The sequence below is a fragment of the Betta splendens genome, chromosome 21 (genome assembly GCF_900634795.4).
Source record: "Betta splendens chromosome 21, fBetSpl5.4, whole genome shotgun sequence".
Classification (NCBI taxonomy): domain Eukaryota; kingdom Metazoa; phylum Chordata; class Actinopteri; order Anabantiformes; family Osphronemidae; genus Betta; species Betta splendens.
In genome coordinates this window covers 3,443,655-3,466,598 of record NC_040899.1, presented here as the reverse complement: position 1 = coordinate 3,466,598, position 22,944 = coordinate 3,443,655, and the positions used below count along the sequence as shown (strand labels likewise).

Genomic DNA, 22,944 nt, shown 5'->3' with positions numbered 1-22,944 from the left:
TGTATGATGAGAATGTTCCACGTTTTCCTACTTTAACCTGGTTTTTGTTCCCTAGTCAGCAGCCAGTGTGTGACATGTTTTCCAGCTACAGTACCTTCACGCAGCACTGGTTTCCTTCCCTTATCTCCTGGCTTCAGTTCCTTGTGTCTTTATCGGTGATGCTGACAGGTTGCCTGTCGCTGTCCATCTCTCGATGACCGCTCTTTCCTGGTGTTGATACATGCGTGACAGCTTTGAGGTCCGCAGCCTTGATCAGAAATCAGCACAAGCCATCAGGTCGCATTACCAAGGTAGACCTGGTGGGTTTTTGAAAGATGCTGCTTAAATGGGTTGTTATCATAGCGCTAATATATGACATGTCATCATCATCGTAAAATTAGCATCTGAAAATAAAACAAATGGAAAAGGGAAAGATTTACTCTTGGTCTTGAATAAGCTGCTGCTTTTCTACTGTAACTGTCATGTTCATGACCTAGAGCAGCGGTGGTCAACCCTGGTCCTCCAGAGCCACAGTGCAGCTGGTTTCCAACTCTCCCTGCTGATCACCTTGATCAGGTGAGTCAGTTAACTGCTGATTGACTGAACACACCAGGTCAAGGTGATCAGCACTAGCTGGAACAGGGAGAGTTGGAAAACCAGCAGGTCTGTGGCTCTGGAAGACCAGGGTTAGACACTACTGCTCTAGAGGAGGTGAACTTTGAAGCACCCACTCTTGAGTCAGTGCTCTCTACCAGTGGACAAGCTGACCCACTACTGCACCCCTACTGACGTACACCAACATAAAATGAGTGCTGCTGAACTGTAGATGTAAAATAAATAAGGAAGTCTTCTTTGGATTCAGCTGCACATGATATAGAAGGTGGTGATGACAGAGATGAGGGGATTAGAGAAAGAGACCCTAGAGCTCCATAAGGCCGCAGCACAGTTCACAGCAGGACTTCGGACATGTCCTAAATGGGCAAACCATACGTTGGATGCATCAGTGTGTGACATAAGGAAGAGTGGAGAGTGTATAGGAAGTATATGGGGCCTACATGACAGGTAGTAAGGGAAAAGAGACATGCAGGAGACGCAATCAGGCTGGATTAGGATGCGTTTTCTCTGGGGCTCACATCTCCAGGTTCTTTGTACAGAGAACTGCATTACTGGTGTGCAATATCAGCTGCTCGGACATTAACTCTGACAGGCAAAGACCTTGCTGTCCAGCTGTTTATACCAACTATTTAGGGAAGTCATATGGTGTTTAAATAAGGTTGAAGAAACTTAAATACAGACACTTTTGTAATGTAGAATATTTATCCATTGTTCTTTCTGTTTTTATCTTCAATCACTGTAACATCTATGTATTTTAAAGCTATTCAATTACTGACCTGGCCCCTCACCCCCCCCCCCCCCCCCCCCCCCCCCCCCCCCCCCCTTTCAACACACACACACACACACACACACACACACACACACACACACACACACACACACACACACACACACACACACACACACACACACAGAGTTGCACTCCTTTCTGTGGGTCTGGTTTCAATTTCTGGAAAATGAAGAGGTAGTGAGAAGGAGAGAGGGAAAAACTGCTGCCTTGTAAATCCATTATTGTTCAGGATATATCAGAAATCCATCTTTAATAGGTCTGTTTGTGTAGCTTCTACTCTAAATCCCCCACTACATAATCCCTTTCGCCGAGCAAGACTTAGCTGCACAAATAAACATGGTAATGGATCGCCTCACATATAGCAAGGAGAAGAGGCAAAGAATGAGGCACCCTTCAGCCCAATCTTTTCCAGATGGCACCAATAGATCACATTATTTATATCGGCTGTGTTCGGGTTCCCAAGGCAACGCTACTCTGTTTTGCAATTGTTGGTTCAATGACCTGAATCCGTTCTGTTTTTTCTTTCCTGGGTCTTGATTAGCGCAGAATCTGAAGATGATGGATCTGTTTTGTGGAAGCGTGCGCTACTGATGCACACATGTGGTGTCATTCCAACGCACCTTCTCCAGAGGATAACCCTTGCATCTGCCCCCTCCTCCTCCTCGCATGGGCTTCCCTATGATATTCAATCTTTGAGCCGGCCATGCATCATGCGCTGATCAGGGGCATCGTTTCCATTAGCGTAGCACTCCCCCTTTCGTTCACCCGTGAACTGTGGTGCAGTCTTTAGGACTCATTACCCCGCGGCTCTCGGTGCAGTTACGGATGGTTAGCTTCATTCATGACCCTTAATTGCTTCTTTTTGTTCTTTCTGCTTGGAGTTGAGCAGCTGGGTGAATGGACGTATGCAGCAAAATCAGTCCCGCAGGCGGAAAATGCTTCTTCTACACCCGATGCTATTTGTAAGCCAACATTTACACTGCCTGCCGGTGCATAATGACATCTGCCAGCTGCTCAACACAGGGTCAAAGGTTTCTTTGGAGGGGATTCCTGATGCCAACAGTATCTCTTTCTTGTTAATTAACTGATGCACTGTATGAAGCAAGACTTTCCTGATAGGGTTTGGAAACATTCAACAGGCGAAGGCTTTGTGCATTTGTAGACAGGTTTTTGTGTCATTTCTCAATAGATTTTATTGGGAGGAATTGTTGGACACTGTACTGGAATTCTTTTAGTCGATCACCTCAGTCCTAAAGTTGCTCCTCAATCCACTCATGGGTGAATTTCTAGTATTTTTCATCTTGTTTTTGTTTTTCGCGCTATAGTTTCACTGTTTAGATTCACCCTCGCTGCAGCAGGCTGAGATTTTCATTGAAACAACCGAACCAGACAGAAGCCAAGCAGCAGACAGACACAGCTAGCAGTTACCAAATGATTTAGCAGCTAAATAGCCAGATATTTCTCTCCGTAGTCGTCAGTATTAGTGTGGTGTCTGTGAACAGTAACATGATCCCATAACTTCTGCGTGTGCACGTTTGGAGAAGTGCAGTTCATTTATTAGTTTGGTTTAGTTTTGCTGTTGATTCTACTGCTCCAGTGATCTTAAAACAACAAGAATATGAGTAATACTTTCTAGATTCAGTGGTTACAAGGCATCATAATAGTCAATCTGTGAAATGGAAAATAAGGCACAATAAGAATCATTCATATTTAATCATTAAACAAAATCAGTTTTGTAAAAGACTGAGTGAATAGTTTGTCTCCATTGTTAAAAAGCTCCTGTGAGCACCGTGTTAGTAGAGCGATTTAGAGAAGAACATGTGTTAAACTTCTCAGATGAACACATTTAAATACAAACCTGGCTGTTGAAGTCTCTCAGGCTGCATGTGCTCCATTCCTGGCTCCACCTTTACCGTCATTTCTCTCACGCCATGTTTTTGTTGGTGATAAAAAAAATAATTCAGTAAGACTTTGCTGAGAAGTGACTTCCCATCGTCTCCTCTTGAATAACATGTGTTTTGTTTTAATTAAATCTTCATGTTGGACCTCCATAAGAAGAGAACATCACTTCCTTTAATGACAGATTTGTGCCACATCCAGGCAGAATTATGAAGTGACACTGAGGTGTATACGATTGTCAGAACAAAAGGAAGAACATGGAAATGTAATCAGAATTAACGTGGGAGTGTGGGAGGCCGGCGAGCTCGCACAGTGAGCAGGCGCCCATTATCCTGCCTTCGGATGGTTGCGGGTGCGAATCCCTCGTTGCTCAGGTCAGCAAAAGCTGAATAAACTCAGCAGAAGAATGCAGCGGCCAAAACTAGCAGTCATTTTAAAAGTGGGCTTGGGAAGTTTGAATAAATTGACAGATCCAAAAGAACAAGCTGAATATTATGAAAGTATTGCAGAACATTTCAACTGATTACTATAAATGCATTAAACATGGAGCAGTGCTCAGTCCTGTGTGTTATCTAAATTAATAAAAAGTGTGACCAGCTGTTAGACTCCAGTCAACCATTCATCTGCTATAGTTGAGTTGAGGAAAAGAGTGTGTGGTTAATTCAGTATAAAGTTTGATCTGGAAAAAAAACACTTCATTTGTGATAGTAATTCTTCGTTAGTTAATAAATTAATAACTATATTATATTTATTAGAAAAAATCTTTTGCCTGGAAAGCATGAAAGAATTACAATAGAAAGATTTTGCTTATAGTTTACATCATTAATCAAGAATGAAAAGTGTCTTCATTTTAATTAATAATAATTTTTGGAGACACAAAATATTGCTTATTTGTCAAATGTGTTGGTAAAAAAAAACAACAACCTCAGAGCCCAGTGCAAAAAATCCTTTCTATAATTAAATAAATAAAATTAATTAAATAAAGACCTGATGAGAATAAAAAGAGGATAACATTTTTCTTCTCATAAAGGCCATGATTGCGTGATGGTGGTTGATCTCTGCTTACACGACGTTTGTGCTTCATCAGATCTGCGTCCGTGAGGCTGTAGGAGGTTAAACGCGTATGAGCGGAAGCTGAAGCTCTTCGTCGACCGTAGTTTTGTTTAGCAGTCGTTGTTGTTGCAGCACAAATTGGCATCGCAGCCAACAATGATACCAACTTAGCTTTACGAGGACGCGTCACTCCTGTTTACTCTCCAGACATTTGTCTGTTAAACGCTGGGTTTCGGTCACATCTCAGAATAGGTGCCATAAAAGAGTCATTCGGGGAAAATGAAAAAGATTTGACACTAGCTTGAAGTTGAGATCTGTAGCGGTGCCACAAATGAGAGGAGGTTTCTGGTGGATGATCTTTAATTAGACGCATGAGGAGCATCTCTGTGTCACACCATCTCTTCTTAATCATGGATCTGCCCATAAACTTGTCTGCTGGGAAGCACTTGTCCCTTCTCATGGCGGCGAGGCATTACTCAGGTCTTTTCATGTCTTCGAATGTTGTTTCCAGATGGAACCGTGGGGAAACACTCTTGTATTTTTTATATCTTTGATAGCTAGTTGTCTGTTTTGATCCCGTGCTCATCGTCGGGCTCGTTGTGTGTTGACTCTCAGTCCATTTACTGTCTTAGATGCGACTCTGGCTTCAGACTCCGTGGCTATTGAGTAGTAACCTTCATGTTTCAGTGCTTCACCTCTGCTCTGCCTGAACCTGATCCTGACTGTGGCTCTTCACGCTTGTTAGTGTGTTTGCTGCTCCAGAAGGACATGACCCAGCATCCATCTAGCTCAGACCCCCTCAGCCTGGCCTGCAGCTGGAGAGCACTCACATGCTGTAATGTGCTGGAGACGTTTACATGTAGTGCATTAGTGGAGTAGGAGTCAGTGGAGACGCGCGAGGACATCGACTCTGTTACACGCTGCAGTTTGAGAGGACGCCTTCAGATTTTGAAACATCTTCACTTCTCATGACCCAGTTTTATAATCTGCGCGAAGCATCAAACTAAATATGATTCAGGTTTGGGTTTGGTTTTCCTGACCTCAGTTCAGAAAACGATGTAATTGCTCTGTGGTCCCACAGGAATCCCACCATTACTGTAGACGTCAGCCTCCAGCACACAGTCAGATACTCTTGTTCTTAAAGACCGCACTTTCCCACTCGTGCTGAACATCCAGACTCCCCTTCGTTTGCAAATGTGCACAGATGAACTGTGTCCGCCGTCCCACTAGCTGCTCTGTTTTCCGCGGTGGATGTGCAGGCGGTCGGGCTGAAGCGAACAGGAGCGAGTCTGATGGAGAGACGTCAGTCGTTTCCAGCTGCACGACTTCAGTAAAACAATCCTCCATCACACACATTGAAGAGCTGATGTGCTGACAGCGGTGATGAGGCCTTGGAACAGATATTACACATCTATTACACATGTGAGCAGCCCCATACATATGCACTAAAACATACATGTGTGCCGTCACTTCAAACATGTGCACGTGCTCGTGGAAGAATGAGTGAGAACCCAGAGACCCGATACGAGCGTGAAAGCATCCAGAGCAGCTGACAGCCTTGTTTTGTTCCGCTTTTATTTTGTTCCAATTTATTCCTTACTAAATATGCATTAGTTAATGCCGATTTCAGAACCACCGCTCTGTTGTTCTGAACTGTTTCTTCAAGGGTTGAGCTCCTGTCAGGAAACTCAACCACCTTTTACGCTGATGCTTCACATTAGTCCTGCAGTGGCTCAGCAGATGTAACCCTTCTGCTCTAAAGGCAGGACTTTCAGTGTGAAGTACCTGCAACGATTTTCACAATAATTTCAGTATTAATAATTAGAAAAAATATATTTTAATTGTTGTTTATTTGGTGGAACAACTAAGCTATTGTTTTTGTATTTTTTACGTTTAATTTCATTCCACTTCATTAGTAATATAACTGCTACAGCCATGAAAGAAATAGTGTCGTTGTTAAATATAAAGGAAAAATAGCAGTACTTTGCTGATGTGTCTGAGATTTATATGTTTTAGTTCAATTCATTTATGTGATTAAAATGAAGTTATTTCAGGTCAGTTGTTTAACTGCAGCCTCTGCTCCATTCTCAGGTTTGTTGCAGTGTTTCATTCAGCCATTTCCCTACTTTTAATTTAAATGAAACTAGATGTGATTTGTAATCTGGAGATTTTTAGTTGCTGCTGAAAACACACCTACACATAGTTGGACACACTGGTCTGTTTAATTTAATAGTTACACTGATACTGATCTTGAATACCTTTACTGGGAGAACAAATTCATATTTTACTGTGACTGTTGTCATGTGGTGTTGTTAGATGTGGTACTTCCACCGGCTCTGTTGATGATTTATGCTGTACAGTGGTGCTGTGTTGTAACATTGACAGAACCTGTAGTAGTAGTAGTAGTAGTTGTAGTTGTAGTAGTAGTAGTAGTAGTAGTAGTAGTAGTAGTAGTAGTAGTAGTGAACACAGAAATTCCAGTTGCTGGTGATGGTACAGCCTGGTGCCATCTGGAGGAAAAACCTGTCATCCAAATTGACTGCATGACTTCTAGATTCTGTGGTGGAATGAAGAAAGAGAGGATTCAGACCCAAAGAGAGAGTCAATATTTTTCACTTCACTGGGAATAAATGGGCACTGTCAGGCTGACTAATGACTGGGTCTCTGCTGCGGTGGAATCAGGAGAAAGTCGGCATCTACTGCTGTCAGTCATGTTCTGATGGGACCCGCCGCTGATGGACTGTCGTGTCTGGCTCTGATTACACGCTACACTGGCATCCACTCATCCTCTGATTCTTTTGTTATTTTGGAAACAGATAATAAACAACTCATAGCAGATGTGACACACACACACACACACACACACACACACACACACACACACACACACACACACACACACACACACACACACACACACACACACACACTCTTGCTCCTGTGAATACTAACTGATGCTCTGCAGTCTTCATCAGTTCTGACACTTTCCTCAGCGTGACGGATCCCCGGAACACACATCAAGCCTGGATCCCAGAAACTAAAGGCAGTGCTCTCACTGATACTTCCATTATTGTACTAAATGGCCAATAGTGGCTTTGAAGTAGACTCTAATGACATAAATCATGTACGTATGTGTGCTCTCCATCCCATAATGCACACATTACAGCATTCAGCCTGAGCAGATGCTTTTGTTGGGACTCTGTTACAGCGGAGGAACGTCTTTGTTGTGACAGGATGTGTGAAGTCAGGCTGTCATTTGTGACGCGTATACGACACCACTGGTGTGTGATGGAAACTACAGCTGGACCATGTTTTGTTTTTGCATGTAGTTTGTTTTAAATTAGAAATGTACTGATTAGACCTATGGGATGCTTTTGGCTTCTCACTAACACACTTCAGAAAGAATCTCTCTATTCCACTGAATCCCTGCCCTGTTTTATGGGGAGTATTATTAACAACTGCATTTCTTGTTAAAGTAACACTGTTGCCGTCTGTTCATTAAGTTAGCAGCGAACAACACAACATCAGCATTTACTGATTTCCAGTTATTGTGCTAATTATTGAAATTAAAACGGCTTCACTGAACCATATTAATGATGATCATATCTTTGCTGAAGCTGAGGACAGGTCTTCTTGATCTTTTGTAATTCTAAGTTTCACCCCGTCTCCCCCACGCTCCCGTCCTGTCAACGCTACAACAGGCAATAAGACAAGGTGCTGAAACAGGCTGGTTCCCTGGGGGCCCCGACCCCCGATTTCACACACGTGCACACATGCGCACCAAGTTTCCTTCACTTCTCACTGCTGTAGGTGCTGTGGATTTACATTTTTCCCCTGTAGAATAAACCTAACATCGGCTTAGGCTTCACCCTAAAAAAGCTGATGAATATTTGTTATTTACAGTATGAATGATGAGACTTTAATTTTGTTATATGATAAATGATTTTCAGGTTCCTAATAATTAATCCTTATGCTCGGTCATGTACCACATATGCAAATTTCTCTTGTTTTGGTTAAAATGATCAGATGAGATGACGGTTTTCTGTGATCTCATATTTTTGCCATATCACCAACTCTAAGTACGAACACACTCCATAAGTAATGTGATCCAGAGCCTCCTGGAGAATCAAACCCTGCTTTATACCAAATCCTTGCCCTGGATGTTTATTATGATTGCTGAGGCTTCCCTCCATGAGAAGAGTGGGCCGGCTGCAGCCTGTGTGCGGTCCGTCCCACAGTTCGATCACCGACACTTCCTCGGCGCTGCAGAGGATCAGACTTTATTGTTTTTAACCCTTAGCCAGATTCTAACCTCCCAGCCACCGGCCTGTCTGTCGGTACATCCTGTGGCTTGTCCGTCCACCTGGGCACATGTTCTGTCTGTCAGGCCGTGTGATCAATCCATCATTGGTCTGTCCGTCCTCCCGTGTATCTATCCATCCACTTGGGTGGTGGACGGCCTGTGGAGTCTTAATGCCTCCGATGTCAGAGGGGAGACCCCGTCTTTCAGCGTGAGGATACAGGGACTCACACACACTAGGCCGCCCCGCCACCTTCCCATCATGCCTTGCCTGGCTGTATTATGACAGGTGGACTGTCAGTCGCCATCAGCTGGACTTTCTTACCCCCATCTCTCCTGAGCTTAGGAAGGCTGCACTAGAGAATTAGCATGTGTGCTATAAGTGCACACTTAAGGAATTAAGTGTGTAAAAGCAGAGTCCTGGAGGAAATGGTTGAAGGAAGTGAGGACAGACATTAGGAGGCTGATTTGTGCAGAGTAAAGAAGATACTAAAGAAAAGCAGGATGAGACAGAGCGAGAGCAAAACGGCCGTGGTGACAATTATTATAAGGGAGGTGGGGGGAAGGTGTGAAGTGGAGGAGAGATGCAAAATGAACGACCCTGATGGGGAGAGAAGAGCGGCTATGATGAAAGCACCAAGTCCTCACTCATCACATGCAGGAGCTCCCGCTCCTCTGGAGGACACGCCGCTGAGTTATCGCTTCTTCTCCTCTGCTTCAAACTGAGTGACGGACACATTTAACGCAGCATCAGCACAGCGGCTGATGTGACGTCAAGATTCAAATACTTGAAAATAATGAACATTGGAATGATATTCTGTAACCACATTTGCTGCTTTGATGTGTTTGTATGTAATTTCGCTGTATTATGCAGAAAAAAAGACTAGATGAGCTGAAATTACTTCATTTATATTTTTACATTTCTGTAAGGCAAGAACTTTTCTTAAACTTTTCTTATATTTTTACTTTTTATATCCTTTGGATAAAAAAAAATGATTGAAAAAATATTGTTAAAATAGAAGAATCTTTTTTTAATTTTAACTTTTAACAAACAGCTCCACTTTTTAAACACTTCTGTCCAGTGCTTTTAGATTAGTTACTTAAGGAAGTGGACACTAGATTCCAGCATCACACACGTGAAACACACCGTCCAGTGCCATCATTTTTTTTAAGATGAAAGAATATAAGAATTATCAGTAATCTGCTGTAATATTTGAATTGCAGCACATTCTATAAAACATGTGTAATCAGATTTACCACCCAGGTCATCGTGGCCGTGGCCCCTTGTAGGTTAATCTGGTCGTGACCTTACATCACAACATACTTTACACAGTTTTATTTGCGGTGACCTCTGTGTTTTTCTCTGTTTTAGGAGTTTCTAGTATGCTGACCTCACTAAACTCCAGCAACATGTGCTGTATTACCCAGATTATTTATGAGACTCAAAAAGAGTCTTGATTCAAGGAAAGGAATTTCTTTCAAGAGGGAAAGAGAAGACAAAGCACCGGAGAAGCCACCTCTACTGGGTGGCCAGGAAACAGGAGCTGGAGGCGCACACACACACACACACACACACACACACACACACACACACACACACACACACACACACACACACACACACACACACACACACACACACACACAGCAAGCATACAAATCTCCCAGCAGTCACTCTCAGAGCTCCCATCACCCAGGCGTGAGAGACCATACCGGCTCAGGTCTCTAAATGTGACGCACCAAAGGCCTCGGCTTTAGCGCCTCAGGAAATAATAATGAATATGGAATGATAGTCTGTATTCTGCAAATGCAACCAGATGCAAAAGGTGGACGGGAAAAATCAGGAGCAGATGTTTGAAGAACACGAGGATTCGGGGACTGAGAAGAGCCAGTGTGCCCTGCAAACATACTGTAACCTTAGCCTGCGTGCAGTAATCACTTACGCTGTATGTATATCGCCACTTTGTAATGAGGGAAGCTATGGAATAATTCTGCAGCTGCTCCATGGGAAAGCCGGCTTGTAAGCCAGGCTGCCATGCTAGACACAACACCAGCCAATTAACATGGAGACCTCAGACAATGAGGAAACCGCACATGTCTGACACATTTCTATAGCCTACTGTAGATGTTGTGGTGGGAGAGTGTGTAACTGCATATCTTCTGCTTCCATAGGATCACACATACAGGACGGCGCAGGCAGCTGGTGCACAGCTCAGCAACGCCATTAGGTCGTGGTGCTTTCAGCTTCAGGACCCACTGGTTTCTGAACAAACAGTGGACTGAAATTGAAGCAACTGTCTGCGAGATCCTTGTTTTTTCCCTATGTCTCCATTTTATTGGCTCCACGAGCTAATGGTTGTGGTGTTTCTGCATTCCAGCTTTATAAAGATGATGTGAAAGTAGTCAGACGAGGCAAAAGCAAACCAACTGGTACTGATACTACACTGTTAAATCAATCAGCTAACACTTTCCCCAATAAAACGCTCACGGCTGATACTTTAGACCCCAGCCTGAAACTTTGTTACTTAGTCATAACCTTAAGAGGAGGTGGCAGAGAACCTGTAAAATCAGAAAAACTTTGCCAACTAATGATGACAAACTACAACATATTCACATTTTTATTTTTATTTTTCATGCTAGTTTTAGGAATCTAGAGGTTCAAAAATACACAAGTCTTCATTTGGAGACTCTGTGCCAAAACCATGTGACAAAAGATCACTGAAAAAGTTGTCATAAAATAATAAACATACAAAAAAAAAACTTAAAATGCAAACAACCTTAAAAAAAACTTCTATTTTGAACATAGTGTGATCTTAACTTTTATTGCTTAAAATTTGATTATGACAAAAAAAATTCAGAGGTATAATTGGAAATCTTTGTATTTCCAGTTTGTCAAACTCCATATAGTTAAAAAATATTTTGATATTTTTATTCCAAACCTGAATTATTGTAGTTTCAAAAATAAACAGTGACTGAAAATCTGACTTGGCCGAAGTAGTACTTTATGCTAATTATTTATTGTTTTAATTATATGTTATTGATGTTTAATTTGAATATATTTTAACTTATACATGCTTATATTATTTATTTTATTTTAAATTAATTTTTAAATTTGTTCTTTCTTTGTAATTTCTATAACTTTCTAAAACTGATATGTATGAACGGTGCTGTACTATAAATCAAAGTTATTAATAGTTTTGCCTTTTCAGGACACTTGAAAATAAAATCTGTATTTGACACGTTTGTTACTAGTTATAATGAAAATAACTAACTAATAACTGACGCTTTGAGATAATAGTCTTTAAAGTTTACTTAAAACTTAAAACTTTGTCTCGGACTTCGTTCTCATTTACAAATCGCGCTGTAGCAGGTTTGTCCTTTCAGAGCCGCCGTTGTGACGGCATGATCCAAGATGGCGCTGCCTTTGCGGACTAACATGAAACATCTCATCAGGTTCATTCACAATTTTAAATCTCCGAAGCGATGTTTGTGCGCTGGAACCAAAGCTGAAACTAAGGTACGCGCTGCGGCAAAGCGCTTTTAATTGAGCTGCTGAGACTCAGACTCCCAGTTTCTGATTCGTTTTAGCCGCTATGTAATTTTAATTCAGGCTTTTATACGTGTCCCTATTTCAAATTGGAAAGGCGTAAACGTGGTTTGTAATTCCTGGAACTTAAGTGGTCGTTACAATCGACTTGGACTTAGTTGTCAAACATTTGTGACGCACTAGTAATACTGTGTTTGCTGGTTTAATTAAAGCTCTGAGCTGTAGGGAGGTGTAGCTGACACATCCACTGCTGCAACTGATAGTGGGAGGCAGCAGTCAACTCAGAAGCTGAGGAGCCAAGGTCAGATCTACTGTGTGTGTGTGTGTGTGTGTGTGTGTGTGTGTGTGTGTGTGTGTGTGTGTGTGTGTGCCTGTGCCTGTGTCAGGAGCTGATGTAACTTTACTGCAGTTTCCATGATTTTCCTCAACCAGCGCATGTTATTCTGATACAGTCTGACTTTCTGTCTGAGTGGAAAAATGAATTCTGGCAGCATAATAACAGACCAAGTGCCATCGCTGGTCCAACAACTGAAAACGTACAATGCTGCTGTCAGGCCTCAGTCATTAAGGGTGAGGCAGGAAGGCCATTACAATAGCAGAATAGTTTAAAACCAATAAAAGACACAGGCTCAAGCTTTGGAACAGGTCTTCTGACCTAAACAGAATGATTTACGTTATTCAGCATTTTGTGTTGAAACAATATTTGTACTTGTGTACTTTTGTAGAGCACTGTTGTCTGTCGGTAGCATGGAGTTGTGATACACGTAGCATCGTGACTGGCTTCAAAACCTGTGCACCATTTAAAACCTGCTTTTAACGAGTGAGCGTCTGCAGAGAAGACTTGTCAGACTGCAGCAGGAGATCGTGGTATTTACAGCAGCTGCGTTTAGTTTGACGGCACAAAGTGTTTTCAGAGTCTTTGAGCCTCTGCAGCCTGCGTGATGTGACTGATGTTCGTTTTTTCTTAGAACACACATGAAAGCAGACCAGGTTACACCCAGTCTCTGGAGATAAGGTAGTGTGGGAAATGGAGGAAATTAGAAACTGAAGTTGAACTGAACAAAGCAACTTCAAGCAAAGTCTCCTTTTATACAACAATTACCTCATTTAGTCAAATTAATACTTTTTCAAGTTATTAAAAACTGATTACACTTGATTTTAGCTGTTTACAGAGCTGCATTTATATGTTTATATGCTTTACTTCAGCAGCTTTCATGTGTGATTTTCCAAATCTGTTTTGACTCTGTTCCATTTTCTCTCCTGGCCTGGCATGTGTCAGCATATGTTTGGTAGCTCCTGAAGTTTAACTTTATACTTTGCTGGATTTAGGGAACCGTCTATAACTTTGCTTAGGCTTTCCCTATTGCACGGCTGCCTCAAATGGGGTGTTATGGCAAACAAGTCTCCTGGGACAGATAAGAATAACTGGTGCATTTCAGTACGACAACGATGCAAATTAGAGCTGTTCTTGCATTATGGTCCAGTTAGAAACCTCACCCATGTACACGAGGTCCTGTTGCTGCTTGATGTATGAGCTGTAATACTGTATGCGCCTTCACCGCTGTCCCGTCTGTATTTTGTTAAGGCCAAGTCTCTGCAGAGGCCGGAGAGGGGAGAAAGAGGTGGATGTGTGGAGGGACTCTAAACATCACAGCAGAGCTTCATTACCAGCAATAACATCAGAAATGAAGTGTTGGTTTTCATTTGCTTTAATTTTCTCCAAATGTGGACGGCTGAGTGCAAACACCAGTGCGCTCACAATGCTCAGAGGTGCGATGTGCGTCAACCGAGATGCTTTTTTTGGAGGTTATTCTGCACCGAGTTGAGTGAACCTCATGAAACCAGTGCAGAGATGAAGTGTGACCTGCATGTGTCAGACGCTGTTCGTTTAGAGAGAGGATTTGTGAGACACCTGTGGTTTAGCTTGTACAAATGTTCTCACCTGTAGTTAAAATTCTATGTTAATGTCTGCTCATAATAGAAAATATGAGTGTGATAATACAAGTAATAATTTGACAACAAGACTTCAGTGGAAGCGAAAGGTGCAGATGTAAGAGCTCAGAATTGGAGGAGTCAGCTGCTCTTTGGGTTGTGCAGAAGTAGATGTAGAGTTAGTCACTGCTGTTAAAGGATTTAAAGTAACAAGGAAATCCTGATTTATTAAAATTGAGCAGAGGGTTGTGGGATTGTCTTGTTTGTTTTTCTGAATGGATTTAGACGAGTCCTAAAAGTAATTTTGTCTCTTGTCTCACAACAACCCATATCCTTGAATCGTAGACGTGATGTTGACGATTCTCAATGAAACTCAAACAAGGTAAACAAGCCGAGTGTTTGATTTACATATTCAATAGGTGAAAGACTGCATAGTAAACTCTGCCGGTTCCAGTGTGGCGTCAGTTGTAAATCCGGCGCTGCCCGTTCAGCCGCGTCCCGTCTGTGGTCCCATTATTGGCTGATATCAGTCATGTCACAGGCTCCAGGAAAGAGGAAGTGACTTCTAATTTGCCTCTCTGCTCTCCTTCACTCCAAATTCACTAAGTCGGGTGTCAGCTAAAACCATTAGAGCAGCTCCTGCACCACATGGGAGAGGCTGGCGAGAGGGAGGAAACATGGCCTCCCCTTTGAGGATGTTCATTAACTGCCCTATTTATTTTCAACTGTCAGAAAAACCACTAATTCTCCGCCGTCTGCTTTGTGTAATTAGGTCTGTCGTAGTGGTTCTCGAGCCAGGACCTTCACTCAGACTGCACGTTTCCCTTCCTTAAAACTATCCCATATGTCAACATAGTCCTTTCCTTTTGGTTCCTCTCCTTGTTCCACTGCCTGTAGACGTGTGCCCACACTGGTACCGCTTGTTTTGATCCGGCACATTTCACTGAGCTTCTGACGTTTTTAATTGAAACGTATCTGGTGTCAGGTCAACAGACGCTGCTGTTGCAGCGGGAAGAGGCCACGCACTGCCATAATTGTAGATCGTTTGCTGTTGTGGCTTCCGTTCAGGTATTGTTAGCTCCTGTCAGTCATCTGCTTTTTGCACGTGGGATAAAGTGAAACATGTTCATTGTCAGCACACAAAGAGAAGGAAGTGGTGAAATGAAACTATTGGAAGCAGTTTGAAAGGCTCGCTGCATGGAAACCAGTAGCTCTGACACGAGTGTGTTTATTTAACAATGAACATAATAATTTAAGCGCTTCTTGGCGTTTCCAGCTGCACACTGCTGCTCTGCATGTGACGTTAACAGACCTTGACTTGTTTATTGGAGGAGATGGTTTTGTCCAGCTCATATTCACTTTGCTTCTGTTCTGTCGTTAGCGCCGCGTCTCTCGTTGGGTCGGGGGTCACTCGTGGCCGTGGCGTTGAACTCCCGCCGGCCGGTACTTTTCATTAATTCACCTGAACTGGAAGCAGCGCTGCATGTGAACTGTGGAAGCATTAAGTTGTCCAACCAACAGATCCATTAACAGGCGGTTCTGGAGCTTTGGATCTCAACTCAGTGGTTGCATCAAAGTACATAAGCAGGTTATATGATACTGCTATTGACAATATCGCTTGTCATTGTTTGTCACTTCCCATAAACTACAGGAGACATTAAACTTCGAGTTTGTAATGGGCCAGATTACAGTTTCCTGTCTAGCGTCGGCTCCGCTCCTCCCGGTTGGACCCCCTCCCCGGCCGTCTTGAAGCTGCAGCCTGTTAGAGCCGGGCCGGGCCTGCCGCCCTGCCTGGTTATTTTTGGAGCAGCGTCGGGCCCGTCTGTGGGGAGTGCTGTTTTTGAAGGGCCTCCAGTCCCATTAATCAGCCAAGGGACCCCACGGCGTGAGCGGGCCCCGAGCCCTGGCCCGCCACACTGCAGCATTCTGTTCCTCTGCCCCCGCTCTCCGCACAGTGTGAAGCTCAGAGGAACCTCATCAATCTCACCTGTCCCACATGTCAACCGCAGATTTAATCAGGCGCTCCGTTTGGACCTTCCCATCTGCTCCCCCTCAAACACCCTCTCTGGAAAGAAAGAGGAAAAGTTTTCTCGACACTTTTATTCTCGTCTATTTTTTTTCTCGCTGCATTACCACCTCCACCACTTTCTTCTCTGTTTTCCTGCGTTATCTATGGTTTCATGTCTTTTTTTTTTTTTTTACATGCATATGTATTCTTGTGTGCACGTCTTCTCCGTGGACGCATGCACTTTGTTTCCAGCTGTGGTGCGTTCCCACACTGGCCAAACACACACTTCCACCTTTTAGGATGAAGGGGGTGTAATACAGTAAACCCTATTTCCTTTTTGATGCCTCAGTAAAGTGCAGCTCTGTTGGTTGCCAGCGTTAACAGGTCCCAAAGTGAGGGGAAGACAGAGATGAAGAGCGATAGCGAGCGAAGGTCTGAGCTGGGTCAAGGTGCATTTCAACAGTCTTAATAGGATGTGTATCGCTCAGGACAGGAAGAACACACTGGATCCTGTGTTTGCTGCTGCGCTGGAGAGCCGCGAAATAGGAAACACTGACCGTATGTCCACGCCGATGCTCTCGATCGGGAGGTTTTCCTCGGCCCACAAGGAGCCGATGGTAATTCACAGCGGGTAAACAGCGATGCTCCTACAGGCGGTGGACGTGTGTTGAAGTTGGCGCGGTGCAGTGGTGGCGACTGCTGCTCCCCCTCTGCGTGTGTGAGAGGCGTCAGTGTGCCACTCCAGCACCTTCAGGCTCTCGCAGTGATATACGAGCTCTGAAAGGCAGCCCAGAAGATCAGATAAGAGAAATCCACGCTTATGCAAGTCCAAGACTGCGGCTTTGATTAATACAGTTGGGCCTGGACGGGCTCCGTGCTGCAGACAAACTGGAAGATGCTGAGCGTTCACTTCACCTGTGAACAAGGGCCCAGGCAAAGGTTTGGCTTTAGGAAAGTTCTCCAGCGGCGTCAGGTCCTGAGGCAGCTGTAGCTCCACTGTCACAGATTGCTACTCGATCAAACCGTTAGAAGTTAAATGCACCTTCACAGATTTTAAATAATAATAAGTGCAGATTCAGGATCGCGCGTATGAAGACAGAGCTTTGTGCAGTTTGTCCCTCTACTGTTTTTCATCCTCACATTCTTTTGTAAGGATGTAATTTCATTGTGTCTCGCACCCACTGAAATGATAAATTCAGCATTTGTTTTCTTTCCCACAGTTCGTGGCTCCAGACCTCTGGAATACTTATAAGAAACGGTTCCTGGAACAGTGTTTCCTCTAAAAGCGTAAGCGAATCCTCTGACGGTTCCGTTTGGTTTTGTGCTTCGATCGCGTGAATCGGCTCCAGCTGATGTTTGTTTTCCGTGTAATGACGCCTGTACACAGGTTCTGGCCACATTCGTGTTATTTTAACGATCTGTCCGATGGTTCTTTCCACTCTCTGTGTGAGCTGTCGAGTTCATATAGACAGACACCTTCACAGCTTCGCTCGTGTTGATGTAGGCAGTGACTGTGACACGTGTGGACGCGCGTCTGTGTTTGCACACGACCGCCTTCCCGATGGAGGCTGCCACACACGTACACGCACTGACAAACCAGCACGCGTTCCCGGAAAGGCGCTGCAAGTGTGAAAACATGGCCTTTCAGTGTATCTAACCTTGTGGCTGTTGGTGGTAATATCGCACACGTATGCGTAATGCGTCCAGCACATGGCAGATGAGAATGAAGGACTCCATCTCCACCGCAGCGACGGAGCAGAGGACGTCGTATCAAATACGGCTCCTCCCACTTACACAGGATGGACACATGTGAAAGGAAGCAGGAATCAGGACTTTTGTGACCCATTTTGGGTGACGTCACATTTTACCCCTATTGGATCTTAATGGGATTTTCAAGCTCTACAAATGTGAATGAATATATTCCATGGGAAAAGAAGCGGGATGATAATAGCCTGTTATTTTTGGCTTCTCTGTGTCATATTCATTACAAACACTAATTGCTTTACAACACTTGCCGCCTCCTCTGTCGCCGTGCAGCCGCTGATTTATTCCCCACTTTTCCTCCAACAGCTCCAGGAGCACACGTTTCCCGATGCCTTGCGGCCTTGACCGGCAGCAGCGCGGAGGTGTTTGGTGCAGCGGCGTGACGCGTGGTCGCCCCCCGATTGCCCAGTGGCCAGTTTAGCCGCGGCGCTGACTGGCGTTTGACACCCGATTGGCTCAGATGACATCATTAGCATGTCTGCGTGGCTAATGGCTTCCCCCGGGGCTCGGGCAGAGGGGAACATGCGTTGGCCGTGTCAAATGGAGGTGAGAAAATACATGAGCCAGGCTCAGGGCCCCGTCTGCACCCCAATCAATCCTGACGCCTCTAAAGAGGCTGCTATCAGCGTCAGTGGCACTGCGCTGCAATTACCCCGTCCATAATGACATAAGCACCCAGTTCCTTCCTGACTCTCGCCGAGCAGCGACCGGCTCCCTGAGGCCTGCACCAAGCTGGCTTCACAGCACTTGTTACTTGATCCCTCTGTGTGGAGGAGCTGAGAAAGTCTGGGCCGAGCTGGTGAGAGAGCAGATGTTATCTGATGTCAGACGCGGCGCTGAGCCTGGCTCATGGGCAGCTGGAAGGCGATGTCACCGGCGTGTTCTGAGCAGCGTGTGAGGAGGAAGTCCTCTGACGCTGTAACGTGACCGACAGGCTGCGTGGAGGTGATAACAGAGGAAGTCTGTGTGAATGTCCAGGCGTTGCTGTTTACAGCCACCAACACAACCAGCAGCATTAAGGCTTTAGAATGACAGCGCCAGCTTCAGGATGAGCTGATGGGTTTGTGTGGCCTGAGGCCCAGCTGTGCCCGGATGTTGGCAGAGTCTTTAGAGGTTTCTCCTGGTGTTTTCCTGCTCCGCTTGAGTCTCGATCTACCGTGTAACGAGTCTGGCCACGGCGCCCTGTGGTTCAGATGCCGGTGCGGTTTCACGTCTCATGACAGGTGCCCTCTAATTGTGCCATGTGGCGCTTGGTGTCGCAGGCAGCGGTTCCGTGGGCCCATTGAAACCAGAGCCAGAATAAATGAGCCGCTCTGCTCTGCTCAGAGAAACCGAGGATCTGTGAGCGAACGCTGCCGGGTCGGCTCTGTATTTACGGCTGGCGCTCCGGTGGCCTGCGCGTTGTGGGCTGCGTTTGCCTCATCTGCACGTCTAGAACCTTGGACGCTGGTGCCACAGATGTGTTGTTGTTGGCCCCAGAGTTGATGCATTCTCTGTGCTGCATGTGTTTAGGAGAAGCGAGGTGTGAGCCATGGACCGAGCATCCCAGTAACACAGGCACGAGCTGCTGGCCTCCAACCCCGCAGGACTTAAACACTGACACATTTCAGCCTCAAGACTTTTCTCTACATGCCACTTTGTCAGCTGCTCATTTTCACCCCTCTCGTCCGACCTGATGACGATCACCGTGAAGTCCTGATGTTGTTCTTCTTTTTGTGTAGGCGCGTCCGTGCAGCCGCGTGTTCTCTGGGATTCAGCCGACCGGAGTGCCCCATTTGGGGAACTACCTGGGGGCTCTGGAGAACTGGGTGGCGCTCCAGAACCAGCATCCCTCAGTGCTGTACAGCATCGTGGACCTGCACTCCATCACCCAGCCTCAGGACCCGACCCGGCTCCGGAGCAACGTCATGGACATGGCGGCCAGCCTGCTGGCGTGCGGCGTCGACCCGGAGAGAGCCGTTCTCTTCCAGCAGTCTCAGGTGAGAGACGGGGGATCAGCAGCAGCAAAACCACCACGCTCCAGCGTCGTAAAGAAATGATGACACGCGTTTAGCTGATGTCTGTGGTTCTAACGAGTCAGCGACGGAGACGAGTTCAGCCACAGCCGTTTGATTCTGCCCCCATCGTGTCGGTTTGTTTTTTTTTCACAAGCTTAGAAGCTGAAGTTTATATTTAGGATGGTAACGTTTAGTCCATGGGTGTTTCTCTGCCAATCCCCCCCCACACACACACACACACACACCGGCCCTATTTTTATTCCTGTTTAGCTTCATGCCACATAACTTGGCAGCGGGTGACCCTCCTGTTCAACACGCCTGCTCCACATGTACAAATATGACGACTGGCCAAAGAAAACACTCGGCTTCATTGAGAGGAGAGGGAAAAAAAGGAACTGACCTGAAGTCAGTGCATCAGACATGAAGAGAATGAATCAGCGGATCCACTAAACTTCAGCTTTTCAGATGTGTGGAGCAGGAAGGTTTTATAAAAGGAGCTGCTGTCTTTTTATAGCGTTGCTGCTCAAATGAACTTTTTGCTCTTACGACTGGTGGTTGAACGACTTGACTGAACTCCAGCTAAAGATCTGGAAGATGTCTGTAAACGAATGGAGGCGTGAGATGCAGGATTGTTTGTGCACCTGTCTTTGAGGCATGCAGGACCCAGGCAGTACTGTCCTCTGCCACTTGGAGGCGCTAGGCAGCAGCCGGATCCTCTCTCCCTTTGTTTGCTCTGTTTATCTGCCTGCGTCTCGGTGCTTGTGCTGGTGCACACTTTGCTCCTGTACGTACATTAAGTACAGTTAACCTCCACCCCCCACAGGTGTCTGAACACGCAGAGCTGTCCTGGATCCTCGGCTGTCTGACCAGCATGCCGCGCCTCCGGCACCTGCCGCAGTGGAAGGTGAGGCGCTCACAGCTGATCCATATGATGTTATCAGAGCCCCATTAATATTATGATAATACTAAACATAATGGCTTTGGCTGATGTCAAAGACGAGCTCATTTGTGTCGCGTGTGAAAACGAGTGATGAGTCGTCTCTTTCCCTGTTAAATACTAAATGACTTCCATTACCTCAATGCATTAATATGATATAATATGCATATACTGTAAAATTCCTTTATGGCATTTACATCATAATATAAAATGTGTTTTAGATGAATTACAAATTGTATGTAAAATCAGTAATTTACAGTTAGTTATCGGACATATGATTTCTTCGCTTTAGTTTAATTAGGACCCTGTTTCTTCGTCGTCTTTTTTTTTTTTTCTTTTTGCTGCTTGTATTTTTTGTATTCAGTTATTCTGCCACTGACTCAACTATAATAATACAAGGGGAACAAACCGCTCCGCCTGCATATTGTCCACCTCATTTTCTTTACTCCGTAGGTGAGCACAATTAAAAACGAGGCTAGTCTTAAAATCCAGCTCCACAAACGTTTCATGGCTCAAATCTTTTATCTTGGCACAGCTAATTATGACCTTGGACCGCTTCCTTCTCCCGCACGGGTTCAGGGTCGTGGAGATCTGAGCTAAACGTCATGTTCACAGACGCAATTTAAGATCGTTCCTTTTTCCACTCCCACAGAATTTCCGGCAGTTTTCCAGCTTCCCCGTTGTCGGTTTTATCGTTTTTAATTCTGTTCTTTAACTGCCACATTTTTACAAAAGTCCTTTTCTGCAGCCTCATGCAGTTTTAATACTCACGGGGAACAAATGAGCCAGATGTTGCCTGTTCCTGGTCTCCATCGCTCTGTAGAAAACACGGTTGTTTATCTCAAAGTGCCGCATGAACTCATTCGTAGTGTGAGGATGGTAATTAAGCTGTGTCTGTCCTGTTGTGTTGACCTTCCTGTGTTTTTATTCCTCTTGTGTCTGGACTCCGTCTCTTACTCCAGATGAAGAGCAAACTTAAAAACGAGGGCAGCGTCGGCCTCTACACGTATCCCGTCCTCCAGGCTGCTGATATTCTCCTCTACAAGTAAGACGCTGGTGTAGCGGTGGACGCTGTTCAGTGTGTGCGTCCGAGCGCACAGACCGGTGTCGAGTCGTGGTTCCTGCTCCAGGTGTGGCTCATGCGCTGCAGCTGGATCGTGGGAGCTCTGGACATGTGCACTCATCCTGCCTGTTCAAACGCACAGTCGTCTTTGTATTTGGAAGCCAAGACTATTCAGCGTTCAATCTCAAAGAGGAACTGAGTCGGAAATGGTTTCGATAATTACAACAGATGAAATGAATTCTATCCCAGTGAGCTCTGCTCTGATTTCAGGCTTTTAATTTGAAATTATTCCTTCTGGTGTTGATGTGAGTTAGAGCCTGCAGTGACCTGAAGGAGATGTGAGATGGTTGCTGCTCAGCCCGGTTTGACCCGACCAGGCAGATCCGGGCTCTGAGAGGAATCCTGGTTCTGGTACCGCCCGTGTTCTTAAGGTCCTCAGCAGGAAATGTTTCTAGTGTTGCTCTTGATTTTGTTTATTCATGCTTTTGAAATGGTTTCATTAAAAATAGTAGCAGTTAAGTTGAAGGATGAGCATCTTCATGGGTGGGGTCAGAATGAATTCCTTTACTATATTTAATGTTGGTGGTGGCCTTAGTAAATCTTGATGTAGGTTAATGATTACATCATTTTCACTTCCTGCGGAACAGAAAACTTCATCCCTTTGTTTCTTTTGAAGCATCAAACAGCCCAAACTCAATTTCCTGAAAGGAGCTGATGCCTGTTATTGACTTAATGGATCGCTTCCTCCTGGCTGACAGTTGTGAAGTTGCAAAACCAACACTAAAGGAGTCGCCAGCAGTGACTCCATGTGTCTCCAGTTTGTGCTGGGCTCTCGCTGTGTTCGGCTCCTCTGTAGCTGCTGCTGCTGCTGCTGCTGCTGATTTGCTGTGGGCTCTTTCCTCAGGTCCACTCACGTCCCGGTCGGAGAGGACCAGGTCCAGCATCTGGAGCTGGCTCAGGACCTGGCTCGCATCTTCAACAATCGCTACGGCGACCTGTTCCCTGAACCTCGCGCTCTGCTCAGTAAGAACACAATGATGCTTTTCATGCTTAGTTTGCT

At 45.0% G+C, this 22,944-nt stretch overlaps 1 protein-coding gene across 5 annotated transcripts in view; it reads left to right on the top strand.

Moving 5' to 3' along the window:
* The window catches only part of wars2 (tryptophanyl tRNA synthetase 2, mitochondrial), a 35,332-nt gene that overhangs the window by 11,563 nt on the left and 825 nt on the right, over window positions 1–22,944 (top strand). For 3 of the 5 annotated variants that reach the window (XM_055504762.1, XM_041068996.2, XM_041068994.2), the window contains 4 exons: window positions 19,609–19,866; window positions 20,708–20,788; window positions 21,784–21,866; window positions 22,789–22,907. In XM_055504762.1, the coding sequence (XP_055360737.1) occupies window positions 19,795–19,866; window positions 20,708–20,788; window positions 21,784–21,866; window positions 22,789–22,907 (355 nt within the window). In that variant the 5' untranslated portion in view covers window positions 19,609–19,794. Of the gene's footprint in view, window positions 1–11,996; window positions 12,154–18,216; window positions 18,434–19,608; window positions 19,867–20,707; window positions 20,789–21,783; window positions 21,867–22,788; window positions 22,908–22,944 lie in introns of those variants that run through there. The other 2 variants (XM_029137593.2, XM_055504761.1) reach the window with 2 other exon arrangements.